This window comes from Astatotilapia calliptera, chromosome 4 (assembly GCF_964374335.1).
Source record: "Astatotilapia calliptera chromosome 4, fAstCal68.1, whole genome shotgun sequence".
In the NCBI taxonomy this organism is placed as follows: domain Eukaryota; kingdom Metazoa; phylum Chordata; class Actinopteri; order Cichliformes; family Cichlidae; genus Astatotilapia; species Astatotilapia calliptera.
The window spans coordinates 22,819,783-22,840,403 of record NC_137425.1 but is presented as its reverse complement, the minus strand read 5'-3'; the positions used below and the strand labels follow the sequence as shown (position 1 = coordinate 22,840,403).

General features: G+C 39.9%; 1 protein-coding gene across 1 annotated transcript; it reads left to right on the top strand.

Annotated features, from left to right (window-relative positions):
- Positions 1 to 915: 915 nt before the first annotated feature.
- On the top strand, positions 916 to 16,823 carry LOC113021057 (NACHT, LRR and PYD domains-containing protein 3-like). The gene is made up of 12 exons (XM_026165469.2): positions 916 to 1,058; positions 1,270 to 1,556; positions 1,682 to 1,719; positions 1,838 to 2,074; positions 2,544 to 4,413; positions 6,287 to 6,469; positions 8,163 to 8,330; positions 9,805 to 9,978; positions 13,918 to 14,091; positions 15,043 to 15,216; positions 15,351 to 15,400; positions 15,927 to 16,823. The coding sequence occupies exons 2-12, from the start codon at positions 1,315 to 1,317 to the stop codon at positions 16,460 to 16,462; spliced, it is 3,846 nt and encodes a 1,281-aa protein (XP_026021254.2). The 5' UTR covers positions 916 to 1,058; positions 1,270 to 1,314; the 3' UTR covers positions 16,463 to 16,823.
- The last annotated feature ends 3,798 nt before the right edge of the window (positions 16,824 to 20,621 follow it).

The window sequence follows — 20,621 nt, the reverse complement described above, 5'->3', positions numbered from 1 at the left end:
AGACTGTCGCCGAATACCCACACTTGAGGGACAAAAGCACTGGGACACCTTCAGGAGCTGCTCGGCCATGGATGCTCCAGGTGGATGGTTTTTGTGCTGATTTTAATGCCAGAGGAGCTTTGGCGCTTTGCAGTTACCAAGTCAGCAGATCGTCTGTGTCTTTTACACATTACGTGTGTCAAACATTGAAACATTATTCATTTTCCCCAGGTTTCAGGATTAAAGAGTTACACTCCATTTAAAAGTAGTAACACCACAGCACATGTTATGCAATTATTTACCCGCCCACTACAAACTGCTTCTCTTTAACAAAAAGCTAAGTCATAATAAACGTTTATTGCAGTCTATAAAGTAGTCTGCCTTGGATAACATTTGGTTTTATTGCTAAACTGACTAAGATTCTTCTTGAACAGCTGAAAATGAGAGACTACACTTATACGAAGTAAGTATTTGGCACTTTGCATTAGGAAGTTGCAAAAACTTTGTGAATGAGTTTTTTTTTTTTTGTATATGTACAGAAGATTTGCAAGAGGTACAGCTACACTGATATTGTGCAAACCTTAGATAAGCAGCTGTGAAAATGGTTTAAATGCTTTTACTTAGCTGCACATTTCCTCTCTGTGTACAAAAGTTAAAGAGTTTTGATAAAATTTATCTAAAAAAAGAGCAGGCGCTAGTCTGTCCTGAATACTTTCACTTTACCGTAACAAGTTACTAATTAACAGTCTAACCTCCTAAAAAGAACAGCCTTGGTGTTATTCTTGTCATGTCTGTACAAAGTTAAGCATTTTGAAATGTATCAGTTGATTAATAAAAAATCATTTTCAGAGCATCTGTAGTGTAATGGTGTAATAGCATAAAGCACTAACCATCAAAAAGCGTTTTCAGTACTTTTTTTTTGTTGTTGCAGTATTCACAAACAGTGAGAGAGAGAGAGAGAGAGAGAATTCAATTTCCGCCCATCCTGCCAACGGTTCACTTCCTGTCTTGCTATCGTTTGGATCCAGCAACATACATCTTTGCTTTACTGCAGCAGCTACTGGAAATCAGACACAAAGGTAAGAAAAAATAAACATATTTTGAACAGCGAGTAGTTTGGTCAGATATTTTACATAGTGACGATTAAGAATATAGCAAAATAAAGGTTTCTAGTTAAACTGAAATATCTATGATAAATTCTGCATTAGGTGAAAAGGGAAAAGAAAGTCTGGCTGTTCTCAAGACAGTAGCAATACAACAGAACTTCTATGTAATAATACTCATATTTAGATGCAAATGACAGAGTCACTGAGCTGACTGTGAAGAAATAACATCATGGGGAGCCTATGGTCTGCACATTGCTGTGCAAAAACGAAAGAAAACAGTTGTGAGCAAGACAACATTTCTACTGCTGAGAAGAGTGAAGAAAGTTCACTCCTTCCTGTTGGACAGCAGAGGGGGGGAAACACAGTGAAGGAAAGAAGGGAGGAGCCTGCATGCACACATGCTCAAGAAACTTCTGGGGAAAATGACTGCAGTGAGAACAGCAATGATACTGCTGAACTCAGTGCCCTCGGGTGAGACCTTTATTATCTTCTTATAAGTAAATATACAATCAGTATTTCTAAGGTAAAAGATGAAATAAATTATTAGCGTAGATTTATAAACCATGTATCGCTAAAGCAGTTTTGCCTTTTTCTAGTCCTTGTCTGTCTGCTTCAGCAGTAACAGAAATGAAAGGTAAGTTAATAATTATAATTTTATGATTAACTCTGATCATAAAATGCACATGCTTTCATTCTTTGTCTTCTAAAGTTCTAAACAACATGTCTTACTTTTTTTTTTAACCTTTTCATAGATGCAGCCTTGGTGGACAAGAACCGCACTAAGCTCATTCAAAGCGTCACTTTGGTGATGGCTATAGCTGATGAATTGAGACAGCGGGGTATGATCCATCCGGAGATATACAACAAAATCAAAGCTGCTGGGACTAGCCAGGATCAGATGAGGGAGCTCTACAATTCACTGACTACTAGAGAAGTCAAATTTGCCTTCTACAAAATCCTCAAAGAAATTGAGCCACAGGCATGTGAAAGTATGTTTCAGTTGTTTGGTAACTATGTATACAGTGCATAGGGAAAGCATTTACAGCATTTGACATTTTGTCATGTTACAGTCTTAATCCAAAATGGATTAAAGTCATTTTTCACCTTAAAAAACAATATTTTTTTTTTTCCAAATTTCTAATACATTCATGTGAATGTGAACCAAACAGTTTTCACTTTATGTATCCTTCTCTGTGTAGAATTTTTTTAAAGTAAAAAAAATTATCTATTTTGGAATAGGACGAAATGTGGAACACGTGAACTGCTGTGAATACTTTTCGGGTGCACTGTACAATTATTAAATACAATTAATATAATGTTACAAATTTGCGTAAACTGCAAATAAACACAAAATGCAATGGTTTTTAAATCGCATATCCACATTTTATTTAGACAATAGAAGATAATAGAAAACACATGCTTTATTTTGAAATTGGTGGTTTTCCTCTTTACCTACAGCAGAAGATGTCATCAAGGAGGTCATCAAAAAGAACAAAGAATATCTGAGGCAGAAGTGTCAATGGGAGTTGGAAGGCACTGGGAAGTCTCGTAAGGATGAAAAATCATTGGATAAAATTTACACAGAGCTTCACATTATACAAGGAGAGAGTGAACATGTCAATAAACAACATGAGATCTGGGAGATTGAAGATAAAGCGAGAAATCAAACTGTTGAGTGTACAAAAATCAACTGTAATGACATCTTTAAACATGAGAAAGATGACAAAGAAGTGAAAGCAATTAGGACTGTGATGACAAAGGGGGTCGCTGGCATTGGAAAAACTGTCTCTGTGAAGAAGTTCATCCTTGACTGGGCAGATGGAAAAGCCAATCAGGACTTGGACTTCATCCTTATGTTTCCATTTAGGGAGCTAAATTTGGTCCAAGATGATCAGATTAGCTTTGAGAACCTTGTGAAAACATTCCATCCAGAACTTAAAACCATAGCAGTTGCGAAAGCTTTGGCTGATCGTGAAGTTTTGTTCATCTTTGATGGTCTCGATGAAAGTCAACTTCAGCTGAAATTCAAAACGACCACAATACTGGATGATGCTACGAAGGTGTCCTCAGTGGACACTCTGGTGACCAACCTTATCAGGAAACATCTTCTTCCCTCTGCACTTGTTTGGATTACCTCAAGACCAGGAGCAGTTCGACGCATCCCTATTAATTATGTCGACCAGTGGACCGAGGTCAGAGGATTTGATGATCCACAAAAAATAGAGTACTTCAGAAAGAGAGTTGAGGACAAAGCAGTCGCTGAAAAAATAATTGAACACATGACAATGTCACGGAGCCTGTACATTATGTGTCACATACCTATCTTCTGTTGGATTGCTGTGGATGTTTTTGAGTACTTGATGCGTAAAATGGGAAACACCAAAGATGAAAACCAAAAAATACCCACAACTCTTACTGGGATGTACACACACTTCCTTCTTATTCAGATGATGATAGCTAATGAAAAATATGGCAACCAGGAAGACCAGGAAGAGCCTGATACAGCAGAGCTTTTTAAGTCAAATGAAGAGTTCATTTTGAAATTAGGCAGGTTGGCTTTTGAACAACTGGAAAAAGGCCGGATCATATTCACTGCTGGAGATCTGAAGAAGTATGACATAGATATAACGAAAGCTGGAGTTTACTGTGGGTTGTGTACAGCAATATTCAAAGAAGAGAGTGTGTTCCTAACAAAGAAACTTTACTGCTTTGTGCATCTCACAGTTCAAGAGTATTTTGCTGCTCTCTTTGTATATCACAGTTTTGTAAATAAAAAAATAGATTCTGAAAGTCTCAAGGATTTCATGCTAAAAGGGTCTGATGAAGAGCTCAAGTCTATCTTGGAAACAGTTCCAGTGGATCTACCTTTGAATGAACTGATTGAAATTACAATAGCTAATTCAGCTCTTAGAACGACTGGAGAACTGGACATGTTCCTCAGGTTCCTTATTGGCTTGTCTCTACAATCAACACAAGACCTGCTTCAAGGTCTGATTCAACAGACTGAAGAACACTCAACGAATATTGAGCAAATTCGGTCAAGTCTTTTAGATATAGATTTATTGGATTGCTCAGCTGAAAGATGTCTAAACCTTGTCCACTGCCTGACTGAGTTGAAAGACAATTCCCTACATGATTCAGTACGAAAGTATCTGAAACCAAATTGTTTTCCTGAATCACCGCTCTCTCCTGTTGAGTGTTCAGCTCTGGCTGACTTGATTCTGATGTCAAACACACCTCTGGATGAATTCAATCTCAAGAAATACAGACCATCAGGAAAAGGTATCTTTAGACTTCTTCCAGCTGTGAGGAACTGCAGGAAAGCAAGGTAAGTTGGTTCTTTATACAAGAATGTTATTAAGTTCAGCAACTTGAGAGCACTGCAATATTTGGGCAGTGCTTTGTTCCTCCTCTTGTGCTCCTATGAACAGTCAACTTGATAAGCAAGCTTATCAGTAAGCTTTAATGTAAGGGACTAAGTAACGTCCTAACAACTATAATACAATAAAGCAGTAAATTTAAAATAAATATAATAAAATAAATGAAAGGAGACTGAAGAAGAATTATAATGTTTCGATGTAAGGGTAAATTCTTCTCCTGAAATTGCTGCTGTATGGTTCTGAGGACTGAGACTCCGGTGGAGCGCAGGATTTATTCAGAAGAGATATGTTTTGTTAAAATCCATTTTATTACACGAACCTGAAGTCTGTGAGTAACAACAGACTTTTACAAGAACACATGTGTTACAACAACAGATATGTGTTAATGAAGATGCTGCTACAGTTCCATATGTGTAAATGTGCCTGTGTACAACCATAAGTACTTGAAGTCAATATTGCACACTATAACATTAAACACATTAGTCTAGGACATTAACACAGCCCCATCAAGAGCTGCTTTTTGACAGACCTGTGGTATCATTAACAACATCAATGTGTTATAAAGAAACATGGAAACCACTGTGTGTACGCACTGCTGAGAAAAGACACGCAGAAATGGGTACCTTGTACATGTCTTGTGACATGAATCTCTCCTTCCTTTCCTCTTATCCTCCATATTGAGTTTGGCTTTGTTTCAATAAAACACCAGTACTATTGTACTGTAGGAATATGTGGGCACGGGCTCTAAGCACTCAGATAAAGAGTTACAGAACACATCCTGAGTTTTAGCACTGTGCTCACAGCTTTGAGCCATCCAGTTACGCAATTGTACTGATAACATTTCACCCTCTCATTCCAAAAAACACAAGACACACATTTCATTTTAAATTCAGCACAATTTACAGGAAATTGCTCACCTCAAATCTCAGTAATTCACCTTCGTAGGAGTTAAAATCTTCACTTCGAGAGATAATAGTGAAGCAGAAGAGTTGCACTCATTGGTGCACGCTAACTTTCTTGATGCATCTTCTTACATTTACAAACTTTAGCTTGTCTGTCTAAAAATGACTGCAGTTGGTCAAAGTCAGACTGTGATTGTTTGGAAACACATTGCTGGGAGGTTGAATTTACTGGATAACAAGTTGGTTGCTCCAGCTACTTGTAATAGTTTGCAAACCCCAAAGAATTCAGTGCAGTCGCTCAGTAACAATTGAGTTTTTCCATCGCAAGATTACCATCCCATTTTACTATAGAGTGTTTGAGGCTTCACAGCAGCAATGTTTTGCAACACTAGCTAGCAAAGGAATGAAGCTTGCTAATGTAAACAAATGACTGACTCCCACCACAGTACAGACTCCAGTATAAGCTCCACAAGTACAGAAGCCCTATCAGTGTGAGCCACTGGCTCCAGCTGACGTAATACCTGATGCTAGAGCTCTGGGAGCTGAAGAAAAACTAGTACAAGGCATGAGCAGACCAAGTTAAAGTACTGACCTACCAATCAGAGCTATATGAGGACATGAAAGAAATAAATACAGCCTGTAGGACTAAACCTAATGTACCTCTCAAGTGTGTCATATCTGCCAGACCAGACCTTTGAATCCATGCACTCTGCCTGTTAACTGATTAATCTCACACTGTGACATTAAACACCTAAGAAAAGAAAAAAAGAATGAAAAAACCCAACCTATTCAGGTCATGCTGTGAAGTGTTATGGGTGCTATTACTCCTATTGCAGTGATTTCAGTCAAGTAAATCATTTGCATGCTTCTAAAACGTTATCAGATACTGAAGAACCATCTTTTTTTCCCATCTCTTCAGAATTTCAGGCTTGGATCTTTCTGTTTGGGAATATAAAACTATCGTTTCAGCTCTTCGTATGCCACGTTCTGTGCTGACTGAACTGCACCTGGTCAATAATACATTTTACAGCAGAAATGACGAAGGTGCAGAGATATTGATTGATGGACTGGGGAATTGCCAGTGTAAACTGAAAACTCTTAGGTTAGTAAGAGTATTTTTTTTTGTTATGTTTTGTTATCATTTATTTGAATGAAACTGATTTCATAATAATTTTGTGATTTTTTTTGCAGGCATTGCATATAGGGATGGGAATAGATAAGAATTAAGAAGTTCCAATTTCATTATCGACATCACTTACCGATTCAATTTTTTATCGATTCTCTTATCTATTCTGTGCAAGTGGAACTGATAAGCAGTAGTGATGTGTCTGTCGCGAAAGAAACGGCTCTTTGAAGTGAACGCCGCGAGCCGTGGTTTTTGTTTTCTCTCTCTCACCCTCTCTCTCGCACTTTTTTTTTTACTTCACTCCGCACGCCAGCCTTGTGCTTGCACTGAGCAGAGGGGGGAGGGGCGGTAGTTACACTCACAGTAGCACATGAACAGTAGTGATGGGATTTCCGGCTCTTTTTAGAGAACCGGCTCTTTCGGCTCGGCTCACTAAAAAGAGCCGGCTCTTTCGGCTCTGAACTGGCTCTTCAGGTTGTTTTGTTGCTTTAATTAATTTATTATTAATATTTATTAATTTATTATTAATTATTAATTAATATTTATATATAAATATATGCGCTGGCCCCTAGAGACAAAACACGTACAAACTCCAAAAAGCACGTACAAATTCCAAAACACATTTCTAGCGTTAACTGAGCTACCTAGATCACTTGAATTACACAATTGAAAGCATATGTGTATGGTTTGTGTATTAATACACAAGCACGCATATATATTCAAATAATTTTAAAAAATGTTCATTTACCTGTTACTACCACACACCAAATCCAGTCGTTGGTACTTCCTGGCTTGTGTAGCCACTAGGTAACAAAACCTCAACACTGCGCCTAGCATCCTGGAGCACATCTGGGGTTTTGTACGTGCTTCGGAGTTTGTACGTTTTTTGGAGTTTTTACGTGTTTTGTAGTGTTTATGTGTTTTGTAGTTTTTATGTGTTTTGGAGTTTGTATGTGCTTCGGAGTTTGCACGTGTTTTGGAGTTCGTGTGTGCTTTGTCTCTAGGGGCCACGGTAAATATACTTTTATTTATTCACTCCACATAAAATGTAATAAATAAATCATATAATACAAAAACCAACTATTCACATTTCAACTTTTAACTATTTAAATTTTCGGCTTTTTCCTTTTTAAATAAATTTAAAGTGAAGCAACAAAAAGGACCACAGCACAATTAAATATAAATTAAAATATGAAAACAAAAAGAAGATGCACATCTCTGTCATTTCGGCCTGCATGAATAAACTTTCTGAATCCTTTATCATCTGCAACTGAAAATAGTTGTGGATGATCACTATACCTTTCTAATGTGATGTTGTTGTCCCTGGCTCTCTTTCTCTCCCTCCTGCTCTGTTCCTGTGCTACTGCGAGTGTAACTACCGCCCCTCCCCCCTCTTCCCAGCGCAAAGCACAAGGCTCGTGTGTGGAGCCTTGTGCTTAATGTACAAATGTACAAAAGTAATAATGTAAAGAAGAGTGGGCCAAAATTCCTCCACAATGATTTGATGAACTCATTACTTAACATTACAAAAAAATTATTTTGAATTATTGCTGTTTAATGTAGTTCTAAAAGCTATTGAGTATTTTGTTTTTATAGAACTGTGTGAAAACTTTTTTCCCATGACTGTGTTCATCAGTCACTTTTCACCTATTATCCTTTATATTTGCAGTCTTTCTGGTCACGGGCTTTCAGAAACACAGAGTGAAAATCTAGCTTCAGCCATCAAATCAATCATCTCAAATTTAAAAGAACTGGAGTTGAGTGACAACATACTGAGAGACTCATTACTCTCTGTGCTCTCCACCGGACTGGGCTGCACTAACCTGGAGAACCTCAGGTCAGTGTTAGATGTTATTCAGATGTTATTCCTTATCTGGGACTTAGCATTATAGCCTGAGATGACACGGCTTTGATCAGAAGTTATTTATACCATTACTGGCTTTCAGTCCTGCTTGGATGTCTAGGCAATAACCTTTCATGACTGTGTGTGGGTAAGCCCACTAACAACAAAAAAATGCCCTTTCCATGTTTGGTCAATACAAAGAATGCATATGATTTTGCACTGGCAAAACTGATGCAGGACTCACTGAATAACCATTGTTTTACACTATATTCTTTTGTGCGGTGGTTTTTGCATCAAAGATTTCATGAATGAGTAATGAGCCTATCCTATTACAGCCAAATGACAACCTGAAATGATTTAAAGAGTGGAAAACAAGAAACCTTTGACCTTTGTTTGGCTTCATATCTAATCAGCCAATCACCCGGCAACTTAGTGCATTTAGACATGTAGATATGGTGGAACTAATCTACACAAAGCTGATTTTAGTGACTTTGAAGAACCACAGGTGACTCTACTACTACTACTATTTTGGCCATGAATTTTCTGTGGGTTTTACCGCTGGAATAGACATCCAGGGGAAAAAATTGGTGGTCCTCCAGACGTGCCAACTAGAATTGCTTACTGAGCACATCGGGTTTGTAGCTGAAAAGTCAATGTTTCATCCATAGGATTAATGTTAGCTAGCTCTACTTGCTCCATATTGTCTAGGTCCAAAAACAACATGAATGATAAGGAGAGCAAAGGGGATGCTCCCACTTTGCGAGGAAACAATTTGCCAGATACACTTTGGGAGAGGTTGAGCCTTTCATGCATGCCCAGATTTCATTGTTCTTCTTTGTAGTGTTTACATCAGCTTAGTCCTGTAAGAACACACTCATGTATTGTACTGAGTGAGCTGACCAAAAAGAAACCACAACTTATTTTAACTTGTGTATTCATCATCCTGTGACATCCTGCTACAACACTTTAACACAGAGTGGACTTAAAAAGAAATACTACGGTTGTTACTTGTTGGCTTTGCGGCTAATGGCAAGTACATAGGAGCAGCCAGACTTCTGTGTCAAAAAGTCTGCCTTGACCGTAATTAACTGAATGAATCACTTGTTAGAGCATGCAGTCTATGATGTAAAACAACACAGGACTTGTAGAGATGTGGGTCAATCAACAGTTACACAGCACAGATGACCTTATTATGTTACTGGCAGGGACAATGAATTATAACAGGCATTTTGGGCTGTACATGGGCTTTTTTTAAACCATATTAACAGTTGAGTCAAATTCTTCTCTACAGTGTAAAATTGTCTTGAATAGACTACCCATTTCTTCCAAGACTTTTTTCTGCTTCAACTAACAGCCTTCATTGGTCTCATTGCATAAGAGTAACAGCCAATTTTTGTAAAAGTGGGTGATTTACTGTATCTATGGATATCTATCTAATCTAATGCTGTTTTATCCTCTGTATCAAAAGGTTGAACCGAAATTGTAGGATTGCAGAAATCTGTGAGAAGTTAGTAACGGCATTCACATCCAGCACCAGTTACCTGAAAGAACTGGAACTAAGCTACACTGATTTAAAAGACTCAGAAATGGAGAGCCTCTCTGATGGGCTGAAGAACACAAACTGTAGATTGGAGGCATTAAGGTACAACACTACATTAAAACAACAACAACAACTTTTAAGTACAAACTAAAAAATTTCTGTTACATTTTAGAGCTTTACAGAGAAGAGAAACCTCCCACCTCAAGTTTATTTTAGCAGTCAGCAGGGAGAGAGTGCTATTTGATTTCTTTTAAGAGATAAGATAAGATAAAACTTTATTAATCCCTCGGGTGGGTTCCTCTGGGAAATTCGGTTTCCAAAAAGCACAGCACTGACAGAAGTTACAGAGTTACAGAATATTATATATATATACACACACACACACACACACACACACACACACACACACACACACACACACACACACACACACACACACACATATAAATACAGAGACATATATAAATAAAATATACGAAGGGGATAAATAGAATAAATAGGAATAAAAATAAAAATACAAGTGAATTGCACATTTCAAGTATTGAGGTCTATTGCACCATTGATTATTAACAAAAGTATTGCACAAAAGGTATTGCACAGTGAAGTGAAGAGGCACTACAGCTTAGTTGGTCCCCCCTCCTTTGTCCTCCTGTCTCCCCTCCCTCTCCCCTCCAGAGAGGAGTTAAACAGTCTGATGGCGTGTGGGATATAGGAGTTTTTAAGTCTGTTAGTTCTTGTCTTGGGGAGAAGCAACCTGTCACTGAACAGACTCTTCTGGTTGTTAATGGCCGTGTGCAGAGGATGCCCAGCATTGTCCATAATGTCCAGCAGTTTCTTTAGTGTCCTTTTCTCTGCCACTGTCACCAGAATGTCCAGCTTCATGCCGACCACAGAGATAGCCTTCCTGATCAGTTTCTCCAGCCTGGATGAGTCCTTCTTTGCTGTGCTGCTCCCCCAGCACACCACAGCATAGAAACATACTCCAGCAACCACTGACTGGTAAAACATCCTCAGGAGCTTCCTGCAGATGTTAAAAGACCTCAGCCTCCTGAGGAAGTACAGTCGGCTTTGGGCTTTTTTATACAGGTGCTCTGTGTTGCATGACCAGTCAAGTTTATTGTCCACCCACAGCCCGAGGTACTTGTACTTGTTGACCACCTCCACCTCCTCCCCCTCTATCTGAACCGGCAGTGGACCTTCTCTGGACCTCCCGAAGTCCACAACCAGTTCCTTAGTCTTTGAGGTGTTGAGTTGCAGGTGGTTTGTGTGACTCCATGCGACAAAGTTCCTCACCAGACTTCTGTACTCCTCTTCCTGATCATCCCAGATACACCCCATGATGGCTGTGTCATCTGCAAACTTCTGAATGTGGCATAATTCAGAGTTGTAGCAGAAGTCAGAGGTGTACAGGGTGAAGAGAAGAGGGGACAGCACAGTTCCCTGTGGTGCTCCTGTGCTGCTGACCACAGTGTCAGACGTGATGTCCTTCAGCCTGATGTACTGCGGTCTGTCTGTGAGGTAGTCGGAGATCCAAGCCACCAGGCAGGGGTCCACCTCCATCCTGTTCAGTTTTTCCTGAAGCATACAGGGCTGGATGGTATTAAAGGCACTGGAAAAGTCAAGAAACAGGATCCTGACCGTGCCTTTTCCCCCATCCAGGTGTGAGTGGGCTCTATGCAGGAGGTACAGGATGGCATCCTCCACGCCGACATCCGCCTTGTATGCAAACTGTAGTGGGTCCTGGGCATGTTGTACCTGTGGTCGGAGGAGGTTGAGGAAGAGCCGCTCTAGAGTCTTCATAAGATGTGACGTCAGTGCCACCGGTCGGAAGTCATTCAGCTCATTGGGCCGGTTCCTTTTGGGGACTGGGATGATGCAGGATGTCTTCCAGAGGGCGGGCACTCTCCCCAGTCGCAGGCTGAGGTTGAAGACTCGTTGTAGCGGCTCCCCAAGTTCAGCAGCACATGCCTTTAGCATCCTAGGACACACCTTGTCTGGGCCTGCTGCCTTTCTGGGGCGAAGCTTCCTTAGTTGTCTCCTGACCTGATCCACTGTGACACTGGGAGATGTTTGGGAGGAGGGGGGGGGGGAGATGTCTTGCTGCTGAGAGAGGGATTGGAGGAGGGGGGTGTCATAGTGTCAGGAAGGGGGGGAAGCGAGGGAGGTAGGAGAGTGGGGAGAGGACTCTGTAGTAAAGGTGAGGGTGAGGGTGGGGGGGTTGTGGGCTGGTCAAACCTGTTGAAGAAGTTGTTGAGTTCGTTTGCCTTCTCCACAGTCCCCCCCCCCACTGTGCTTTTCTTGATGTTGTGGCCTGTGATGGTTTTCACACCATTCCAGACCTCCCTCATATTGTTCCTCTCCAACTTCTGCTCCACCTTCCTCCTGTAGGTGTCCTTTGCTTCCCTCAGGCAGCGTTTCACCTCCTGCTGTGCTGCTTTCATCTCCTCCTTCACTTTGCTCCTGAAAGCCGCCTTCTTCATGTTGAGGACAGCTTTGACTTCCTGTGTTACCCACGGTTTGTTATTAGGATAACACTGTACCGTCTTAGCGGGGGCGACTGTGTCCACACAAAAGTTGAGGTAGTCTGTAAGACAGTGTGTCGCCCCCTCTATGTCCTCACCATGTGGGCTCAGAAGCACATCCCAGTCTGCGGTGTCATAGCAGTCTCTCAGAGCATCCTCCTTTTCTGGGGTCCATCTCCGGATGGAGCGCGTTGTGACAAGCTGCCTTTGGACGAGGGGTGTGTATTGTGGCTGTAGGTAAACCAGGTTGTGGTCTGACTTCCCTAGTGGGGGGAGGGGGTGGCTCTGTATGCATCTCTCACATTGGCATACAGTAGGTCAATTGTCCTGTTGCTCCTTGTGGGACAATTCACAAACTGGTGAAAAGCAGCCAGAGTAGAATCCAGTGTGGCATGATTAAAGTCTCCAGATATAATAATGAAAGCCTCGGGGTTTTGTGTCTGAAGTCTTGCTGTGACTGTGTGTATTTTCTCACAGGCAGCTGTTGAGTCAGCCCTCGGAGTAAACACACACACAGATCACATGACTGAACTCCCGATGTAGATAATATGGCCGCAAGCTAACAGCTAGCAGCTCCAGGTCCGGACGGCATACCGAAACTTTAACAGAGACGTGTCCAGGGTTACAGTATCTGTTGTTAACATAGACAATGAGTCCCCCACCTCTGCTTTTTCCGCTGGCCTGCGTGTCCCGATAAGATCTCATGGATGTGAAACCGCATAGGTCTACGTTAGCCTGTGGCGTTAGCTCGGTTAGCCACGTCTCCGTGAAGATAAACAAGCTGCACTCACGGTATAGTCTGTGGTTGTTCAGAGCGCACAGTTCATCAATCTTATTCTGTAATGAGTTCACGTTGCCCATTATCACTGTCGGGATTGATGGTTTGAATCGCCTCCGGTGATCCGCTCTCCTCGCTCCAGCTTTGCAGCCTCTGTAGCTCCTCTTTATCTCAGCCGGGATGTTGTGTCGCATGCCGGTCTGTCCCTTTGTTCTTAGTGCCAGCAGCTCCGCTCTCGAATAGATGAAGGAGCTGGTTCCAGAAGTTTAAAAAAGTGCATTATCCATCTTGTATCGCTATATCTAAGAGGTATAAGTAGAGTAACTAGAGGAAGGTGAAATAAAGTTTGAAAACCTAGTCTAAAAAAAAGTTAAAGTTAAGAAAAAGGTGCGGTGTTGTAGAGCTACTTGGAAAGGCTGCCGTCACTCCAGTGCCATCTTGATGTAAGCACACATTTGACAGCTATTGTGGTATTCTAACTGGCCATCTTCAAACATGGTTTCAAACAAAGACCTTGCACTTGGTTAATTCTATTATACTATTTTATTTCAGCTTGCACAAAACTTTTATTATTTTTGCTAGATGAAAAGAAACAGATATTAATTTTTGTTTTGGGCTTTTGCATTTTATATGGTATATTGCTTATATATGTTATAAAATAATTAGTTTTTAATATTTTTCAAATGTGCAATTTCCTATATTATTAAGCTAAAAAAAAATTTCCTGCATTTTTTCATTCAGTCTCAGTCACAACAAACTCACCGAGAAAGGCTGTGAGACACTGGCTTCTTTGCTCAGCTTCAGAGCTTCCCACCTGAAACACCTGGACATGAGTTATAATGACCTGCTGGATTCAGGGGTGATAGCACTGTGTAATGCACTGACAAACCCACAGTGTGGATTAAAAACACTAAGGTCAGTTCACATGATGTTATCACAATAAATCTCCCATAAGGGAAGTAAATAATCGATCTCCTGCTCAATTTGTAAGTTTGCTCATTTACAAACAAATGAACAGTCTCCAGATTTTATGGTAGTCCCATTTTTACTGAAAGAGACAGAATATCAATCAAAAATCCAGAAGAAAAGATGTTTCATAAAAGTTATAAATTCATTTGCATGTCATGGAATAAAAGAACTTTTTGATCCACTACTGCCTAACCAGAATTCTGGCTCCCACAAATTAGCAGATTACAGTCAATCAATCAGCCAATTACAGATACTCCTGACCTCAACTTATTATCTGTATAAAGCGCACCTATCCACAGATTCAGTTTATTCCATTCCAAGCTTGGACAAGAACCTCCGTCTCTCAGCTAGAACACTGAATATGGTTCGCGAATCAGTCGTCCAGCGGAACAATGACCCAAAACATACTGCCATGGAAACAAGAGTGGCTAAAGAAGAAAATAATAATCACATTAATATCACAGAGTAGCTTTAATCCTACAGAAAATAAAACTAATTCCATTAAAATGAAACTACCATTTCTTTGTAAAAACTTCAAAACTTGACAAAACATCAATTCAGCAAGGTATCAAATAATTATTTTCTCCAGTGTACATGGAGCCTCCTGCAGTATAACAAAAGTCTTACTGAATTCAACGTTTTTCAGACAGTTTAAGAGATGGTCTGTTATCGTGCAGTTACAATGCCTTGCAATAATTTGTACATTTAATATGCTTGAGATATTTATATATAACCACCACCAAGTCCCTTTGTTACTTTCAATGGATGATTTTTTTTGTTTTAATCTCTGAAATAATCATATGATTACGTATGAATTTAGTTTGTGAGGTATAAATGCACACATTAAAACTGGTCTTGATAAGATCATCTACCACACCCACTGTTTGATTTCTGTAGGCTGTCATTTTGTAAAGTGACACAACGTGGAGGCTCCTCGTTGGTCTCAGCTCTTGACTCGAACTACTGCAGCCTCAAAGATCTGGACCTCAGCTTTAATAACCTCAATCAAGAAATAGTCAAGCTGCTAAATGAAAAAAAGAGAGATACATGCTGCAGTCTGGAAAATGTCAAGTATGGAAAAAAATCCTGTCTTAAAAAGAATGCTTTATGCTTAATTTATTATCAGTTTTTCAGTCATTTTAATATTGCAAGATCTATTATTGTTCTTCGTAAACAACAGTGCTTTTGTTTATTTTTCCCATTAGTGTGGACCACAATGAAGAATGTTGGGTCGATCTGAAGCTACTGAGACAGTGTAAGAAAAATATGTTCAAGAAACACTGCATGTGATGTGATTTGTGTGCAGGTTGTAATCTATATTTTGAAATATAAAAATTTCTTTTAAATCGGGGGGTGGGGGGTTTGAAAAAGAAGAAAAATCAGTTGGATTTATTAGTGTTTACTACTCAATGAGAATTATCAACAAGGTGTCCTGATAGAGAACATAAATAGCAGACAAAAACACTGAATTTGCTGGCTTTAAATTTTATTTTATACCTCAAAAGATAAATGATTAGTTGGTTTAAAGTCATAAACAAATTAGAAATGCTGATGCACAATACACTAAGATGGAGTCCACATTGACTGAGCAACGGAGCAACATTTAATCTTAAATCAAAGTGTGTTGTGTGTATTTTGTTTACAGACACAATGTACATGCAGTTATTTGGTGGCACCTGTAAATAATAACTAAACCACTTTTGGTTTAAGTTTCATAGCAACATTATCTGAGATCAAGAACGGCACAAACAGTTAACGTTTTTCTACTGTTTTGATTGCAGATGCCTGTGACCTAACACTTGATCCCAACACAGCAGGTGTGAATATTATTTTAACGGAGGAGAAAAAAATGGCAGAATGTGTTCAAGAGAAGCAACCATATCCTGATCATCCAGACAGATTTGATCTTGATCAGGTTCTCTGTGAAGAAGGTCTGACAAGTCGCCATTACTGGGAGGTTGAGTGTTTACGGGCTGATGTTGGAGTGGCATATAAAAGCATTGACCGGGTGGGAGACTCTTCCTCTGAATTTTCTTTTGGAAAAAATGAAAAGTCTTGGTGCTGGATGAATGGTGGTGTTTTTAGTCATAACAATAACTTAACACTTTTGAAAAGTACACCACTGAGGTGTACCATAGGAATGTATCTGGACTGGCCGGCAGGTATTTTGTCCTTCTTTAAAGTCTCTGCTGACACAGTTACTCATCTCTACACCATACACACAGCTTTCACTGAACCACTCCATCCTGGTTTCTCTCTGGATCAGTTGGGATCAATTTACCTGTGTAAACAAAGAAAAGAAGAAAATTTTAGATGAAAGGAAAGAAAGATTATACAGGAAAAAAAACTGGATTGGAAGGTTTATGATATCTCTTTATATTATGTCGTGCTCAGCTGCATATAATAAAGACATGGTTTCATGTCCTGCATGCCTTCAACAACACTAAAAATGTGGGCTCACTTTTTAGCAGACTTCAGAAATTTGCCAGACCAAATGTGTGGGACTCTAACGACCTATCAAAGGCAGTATATGTTTATCCCAACTGTGTTGACTGTACATTTTGTAAAATGTTAAACATGACTTTTTTTATACATTCATTTTTAATGTTTCAGTTGTGCTGTGTTGTAACATTTTTTGAAAGGTGCTGTATAAATAAATGTATTATCTTTCTTTAAAATTTTATATTTACTGATTTGTACTCATGTATCTTTTCCATTTTATATTTATACACCTCCTAACAACAACAACAATAATAATTTGTAGGGAACAAAATTTGCAAATTAAAAAGTCACATATTTATTGTAATTCTTAGCTTCTTCCTAGGATGACCCCAATAGTGGCTGCACACAGCTTGTACAGACTGCATTTGATTTTGCATGAATTTTATCAACCTGATAGGTCAGATAACAGAAAAATATTGTGGCAATTTTTGATTTGGATTACTAGTCTACCTTGTTATTTACTTTTAATGATAAGAGAAACCACGAGTGAAAGACACTGGGTGTTTATCTGTCTCTGTCTTTTTCCCCCTGACTGCAACAACAATATATTGCAACCAACATGAAATTTTTTACACAGTGAGCAAACCAGACATCTGTATGGACCAATGTGGAGATCGTGTTTGATTGTTTTCACGTAAAATACATCCAATGATCTCATATTCCAAAGCCCTTAATCTCTTCTCATTCAAAAGCCACACACCTGCAGAACATGACTAGTACAAAATTTTTCATATTCTGATATACTGTTTTCAAAAGAGATTCAGAAAAAATGGGATGGCATATTTGTAAACATATTGAAATTTGGTTTAAAAGTTGTTGCAGAAATGTAATATTAATCTCTCCAAACAGTGGTGAATGCAGTTTCAACAAAAATGAAGACTGTTAGGTTTACTTCAACCTACTGGCACATTAAGAGTGATGTGATGTTTAGTAACACTGGGGGACCAAAGGGGACGGTCTTATCTCCATTCCTGGTTATTTTGTACACATCCGATTTCCTGTACAACAGTGAGCATGCCCATGGGTGACAGCAAAAGAAGTAAATCCACATTAGAGCCGATAACTTTCCTTATTACGACCAAAATTCAGCCACAATTATATGGTCGTCCACCACCATGAATTATAAAAACCAATCACCCTTTGTTATGTCTTTCAGGATTTGACCAGTCATTTTCATTATAGAATGCCATACCCCTCAAATTCAGTCAGTCCATCTTTTTACCAAAGCTCTGGTCATGACACTGTAAGTCTGTCAAATATTATGGCATGAAAAGTATTAAAAAAGTATTTAAAAAAAGGGGGTTTTCCCATCTTTTCAATAGCTTGTTAGTGTTGTTAGGTTAATTGGTGAGTCTAAATTGGATACAGGTGTGAATATAGGTGCAAATAGTTTTCTGAGTCACTGTGCTAGCCCTGTGATAAACTGGTGACCTGTCCAGGCTGTACCCTGCTTCTTGTCTTATGGCAGTTGAGATGGGCTTCAGCCACTCCACAACCCTGAATTGGATAAATAGAAGAGATTGGATGGATGAGTTTTCCCTGCAGCTGTAGCTAGCCAACCAAGCTGAAGGCTAATGACAGTTTATGTGCAGTTAACCTAGCTATTTTTTTTAAAATAGTAATATTTCCAATAGTAGTAGTTACAGTTAGAAGAGTCACAAACAAATCTCTGTTTATTAAGTATTGTATTAGCTTGTTTGCTAACATTGTTAATAATGTGCAAGCATGACAAACATTGAGACTAGTGATTGGGTTGCTAGCTATTATTTAAATACATTGTGGTGTGAATGAGACACGACGAGTCCACAGATCAAGGATTTGGGCCATCTTTATTAGTTCAGCTGCAGCTCTCAGCTCTCAGCTGCAGATGCATCACACCACAACACCAACCCAAACACAACCCTGATTCCCCTTCTTGTAGCCAGTGGGTGTGATTGCGGATGCAGAGTGGGTGCGTCTGCCTTCCCTGCACTGCACCGCAAACCACGTCCCACCTCATACATACCAGCAGGTCAACTAATACGGTTAACTGCTGATGGGAAATTTTGCTGTGAACTGTGTACATATAACACATTAATGAGAATCAATATCACAAACTGAGAAATTTCATTTGTGACAAAGTTCATTTACATGAAAAGAAGTAAACAGACTTCAATAGACTTTAGTTTGTATTGTTAAATGAGAGTTCAGGATACAAGTGCAGAGTACAAAGACACAGCAACATGCTTTAAAAAGTTACAAAACTACACGATAAAAATTTTTATCCACCACTTCCATATCTATTAGTAAAATACACTAGACACTAACAAATTAAATTTGCAGAGTAAAAAAAAAACATCCTGTGGTTTCTCACTGACTTCCAGGAGCTTCACTGACAGATGTGCCTTATACCACCCAGCAGTGTCACAAGAGGAAAAGACTGAAAGAAAAGCACAGTGGTAAAATAATAAGTGGATGCATAAGAAGAGTCACAAGTCATCAGCAGTGTCACCAGTAGTACTTTGTGAATCAATATTTCTAGGCCACCATGACAGATGAACCCTGGGGGTAAAAACAAACAAAAAAAAAAGATCAACCCTGACTTCAGTGCACAGGATATTTAATTGTATATAACTTTATTATATACTAGTGAAAGTGGAAGCAATCTGTTGTTCATCATGTCATATTACACCTTACCATGAATGTTCTTATGTACAATTTCAATTTATTATTCAGTTCACTTCAAACAAATAATAAAGCTTATGAAAATTATACAAAATGCACAGACTTTTTTTCCACCTCACACGAGTCACTCACAGAGCAGAAGTGAGCTACATATATAGAAAATTCTGATGTATCCGCTCAGCCTGACAACTGTTCACTTCCTGTCTTGCTTTTTTTTTTTTTTTAAATCCAGCCACAGCTTCAGAATGCAACATGGCTGTTTCATTGCAGCATTTACAGGACACAAAGATAAGAAAAAAGATTTTATATATATATATATATATATAAACACCCAGCACGCCCCTGCGGGCGGTTTATCCTTCAAGCTCGGGTCCTCTACCAGAGGCCTGGGAGCTTGAGGGTCCTGCGCAGTATCTTAGCTGTTCCCAGGACTGCGCTCTTCTGGACAGAGATCTCCGATGTTGTTCCCGGGATCTGCTGGAGCCACTCGCCTAGCTTCGGAGTCACTGCACCTAGTTCTCCGATTACCACGGGGACCACCGTCACCTTCACCGTCCACATCCTCTCGAGCTCTTCTCTGAGCCCTTGGTATTTCTCCAGCTTCTCGTGTTCCTTCTTCCTTATATTGCTGTCATTAGGAACCGCTACATCGGTCACTACGGCCATCTTCTTCTGTTTGTCTACCACCACTATGTCCGGTTGGTTAGCCACCACCATTTTGTCCGTCTGTATCTGGAAGTCCCACAGGATCTTAGCTCGGTCATTCTCCACCACCCTTGGAGGCATCTCCCATTTTGACCTCGGGACTTCCAGGTTATACTCGGCACAGATGTTCCTGTACACTATGCCGGCCACTTGGTTATGGCGTTCCATGTATGCCTTGCCTGCTAGCATCTTGCACCCTGCTGTTATGTGCTGGATTGTCTCTGGGGCATCTTTACACAGCCTGCACCTGGGGTCTTGCCTGGTGTGATAGACCCCAGCCTCTATGGATCTTGTACTCAAGCTTGTTCCTGTGCTGCCATGATTAGTGCCTCTGTGCTGTCTTTCAGTCCAGCTTTGTCCAGCCACTGGTAGGATTTCTGGATATCAGCCACCTCCTCTATCTGCCGGTGGTACATACCGTGCAGGGGCCTTTCCTTCCATGATGGTTCCTCGTCTCCCTCCTCTTTCTTGGGTTTCTGCTGCCTGAGGTATTCACTGAGCACTCGGTCAGTTGGGGCCATCTTCCCAATGTATTCTTGGATGTTCGTTGTCTCATCCTGGACTGTGGTGCTGACACTCACTAGTCCCCGGCCCCCTTCCTTCCG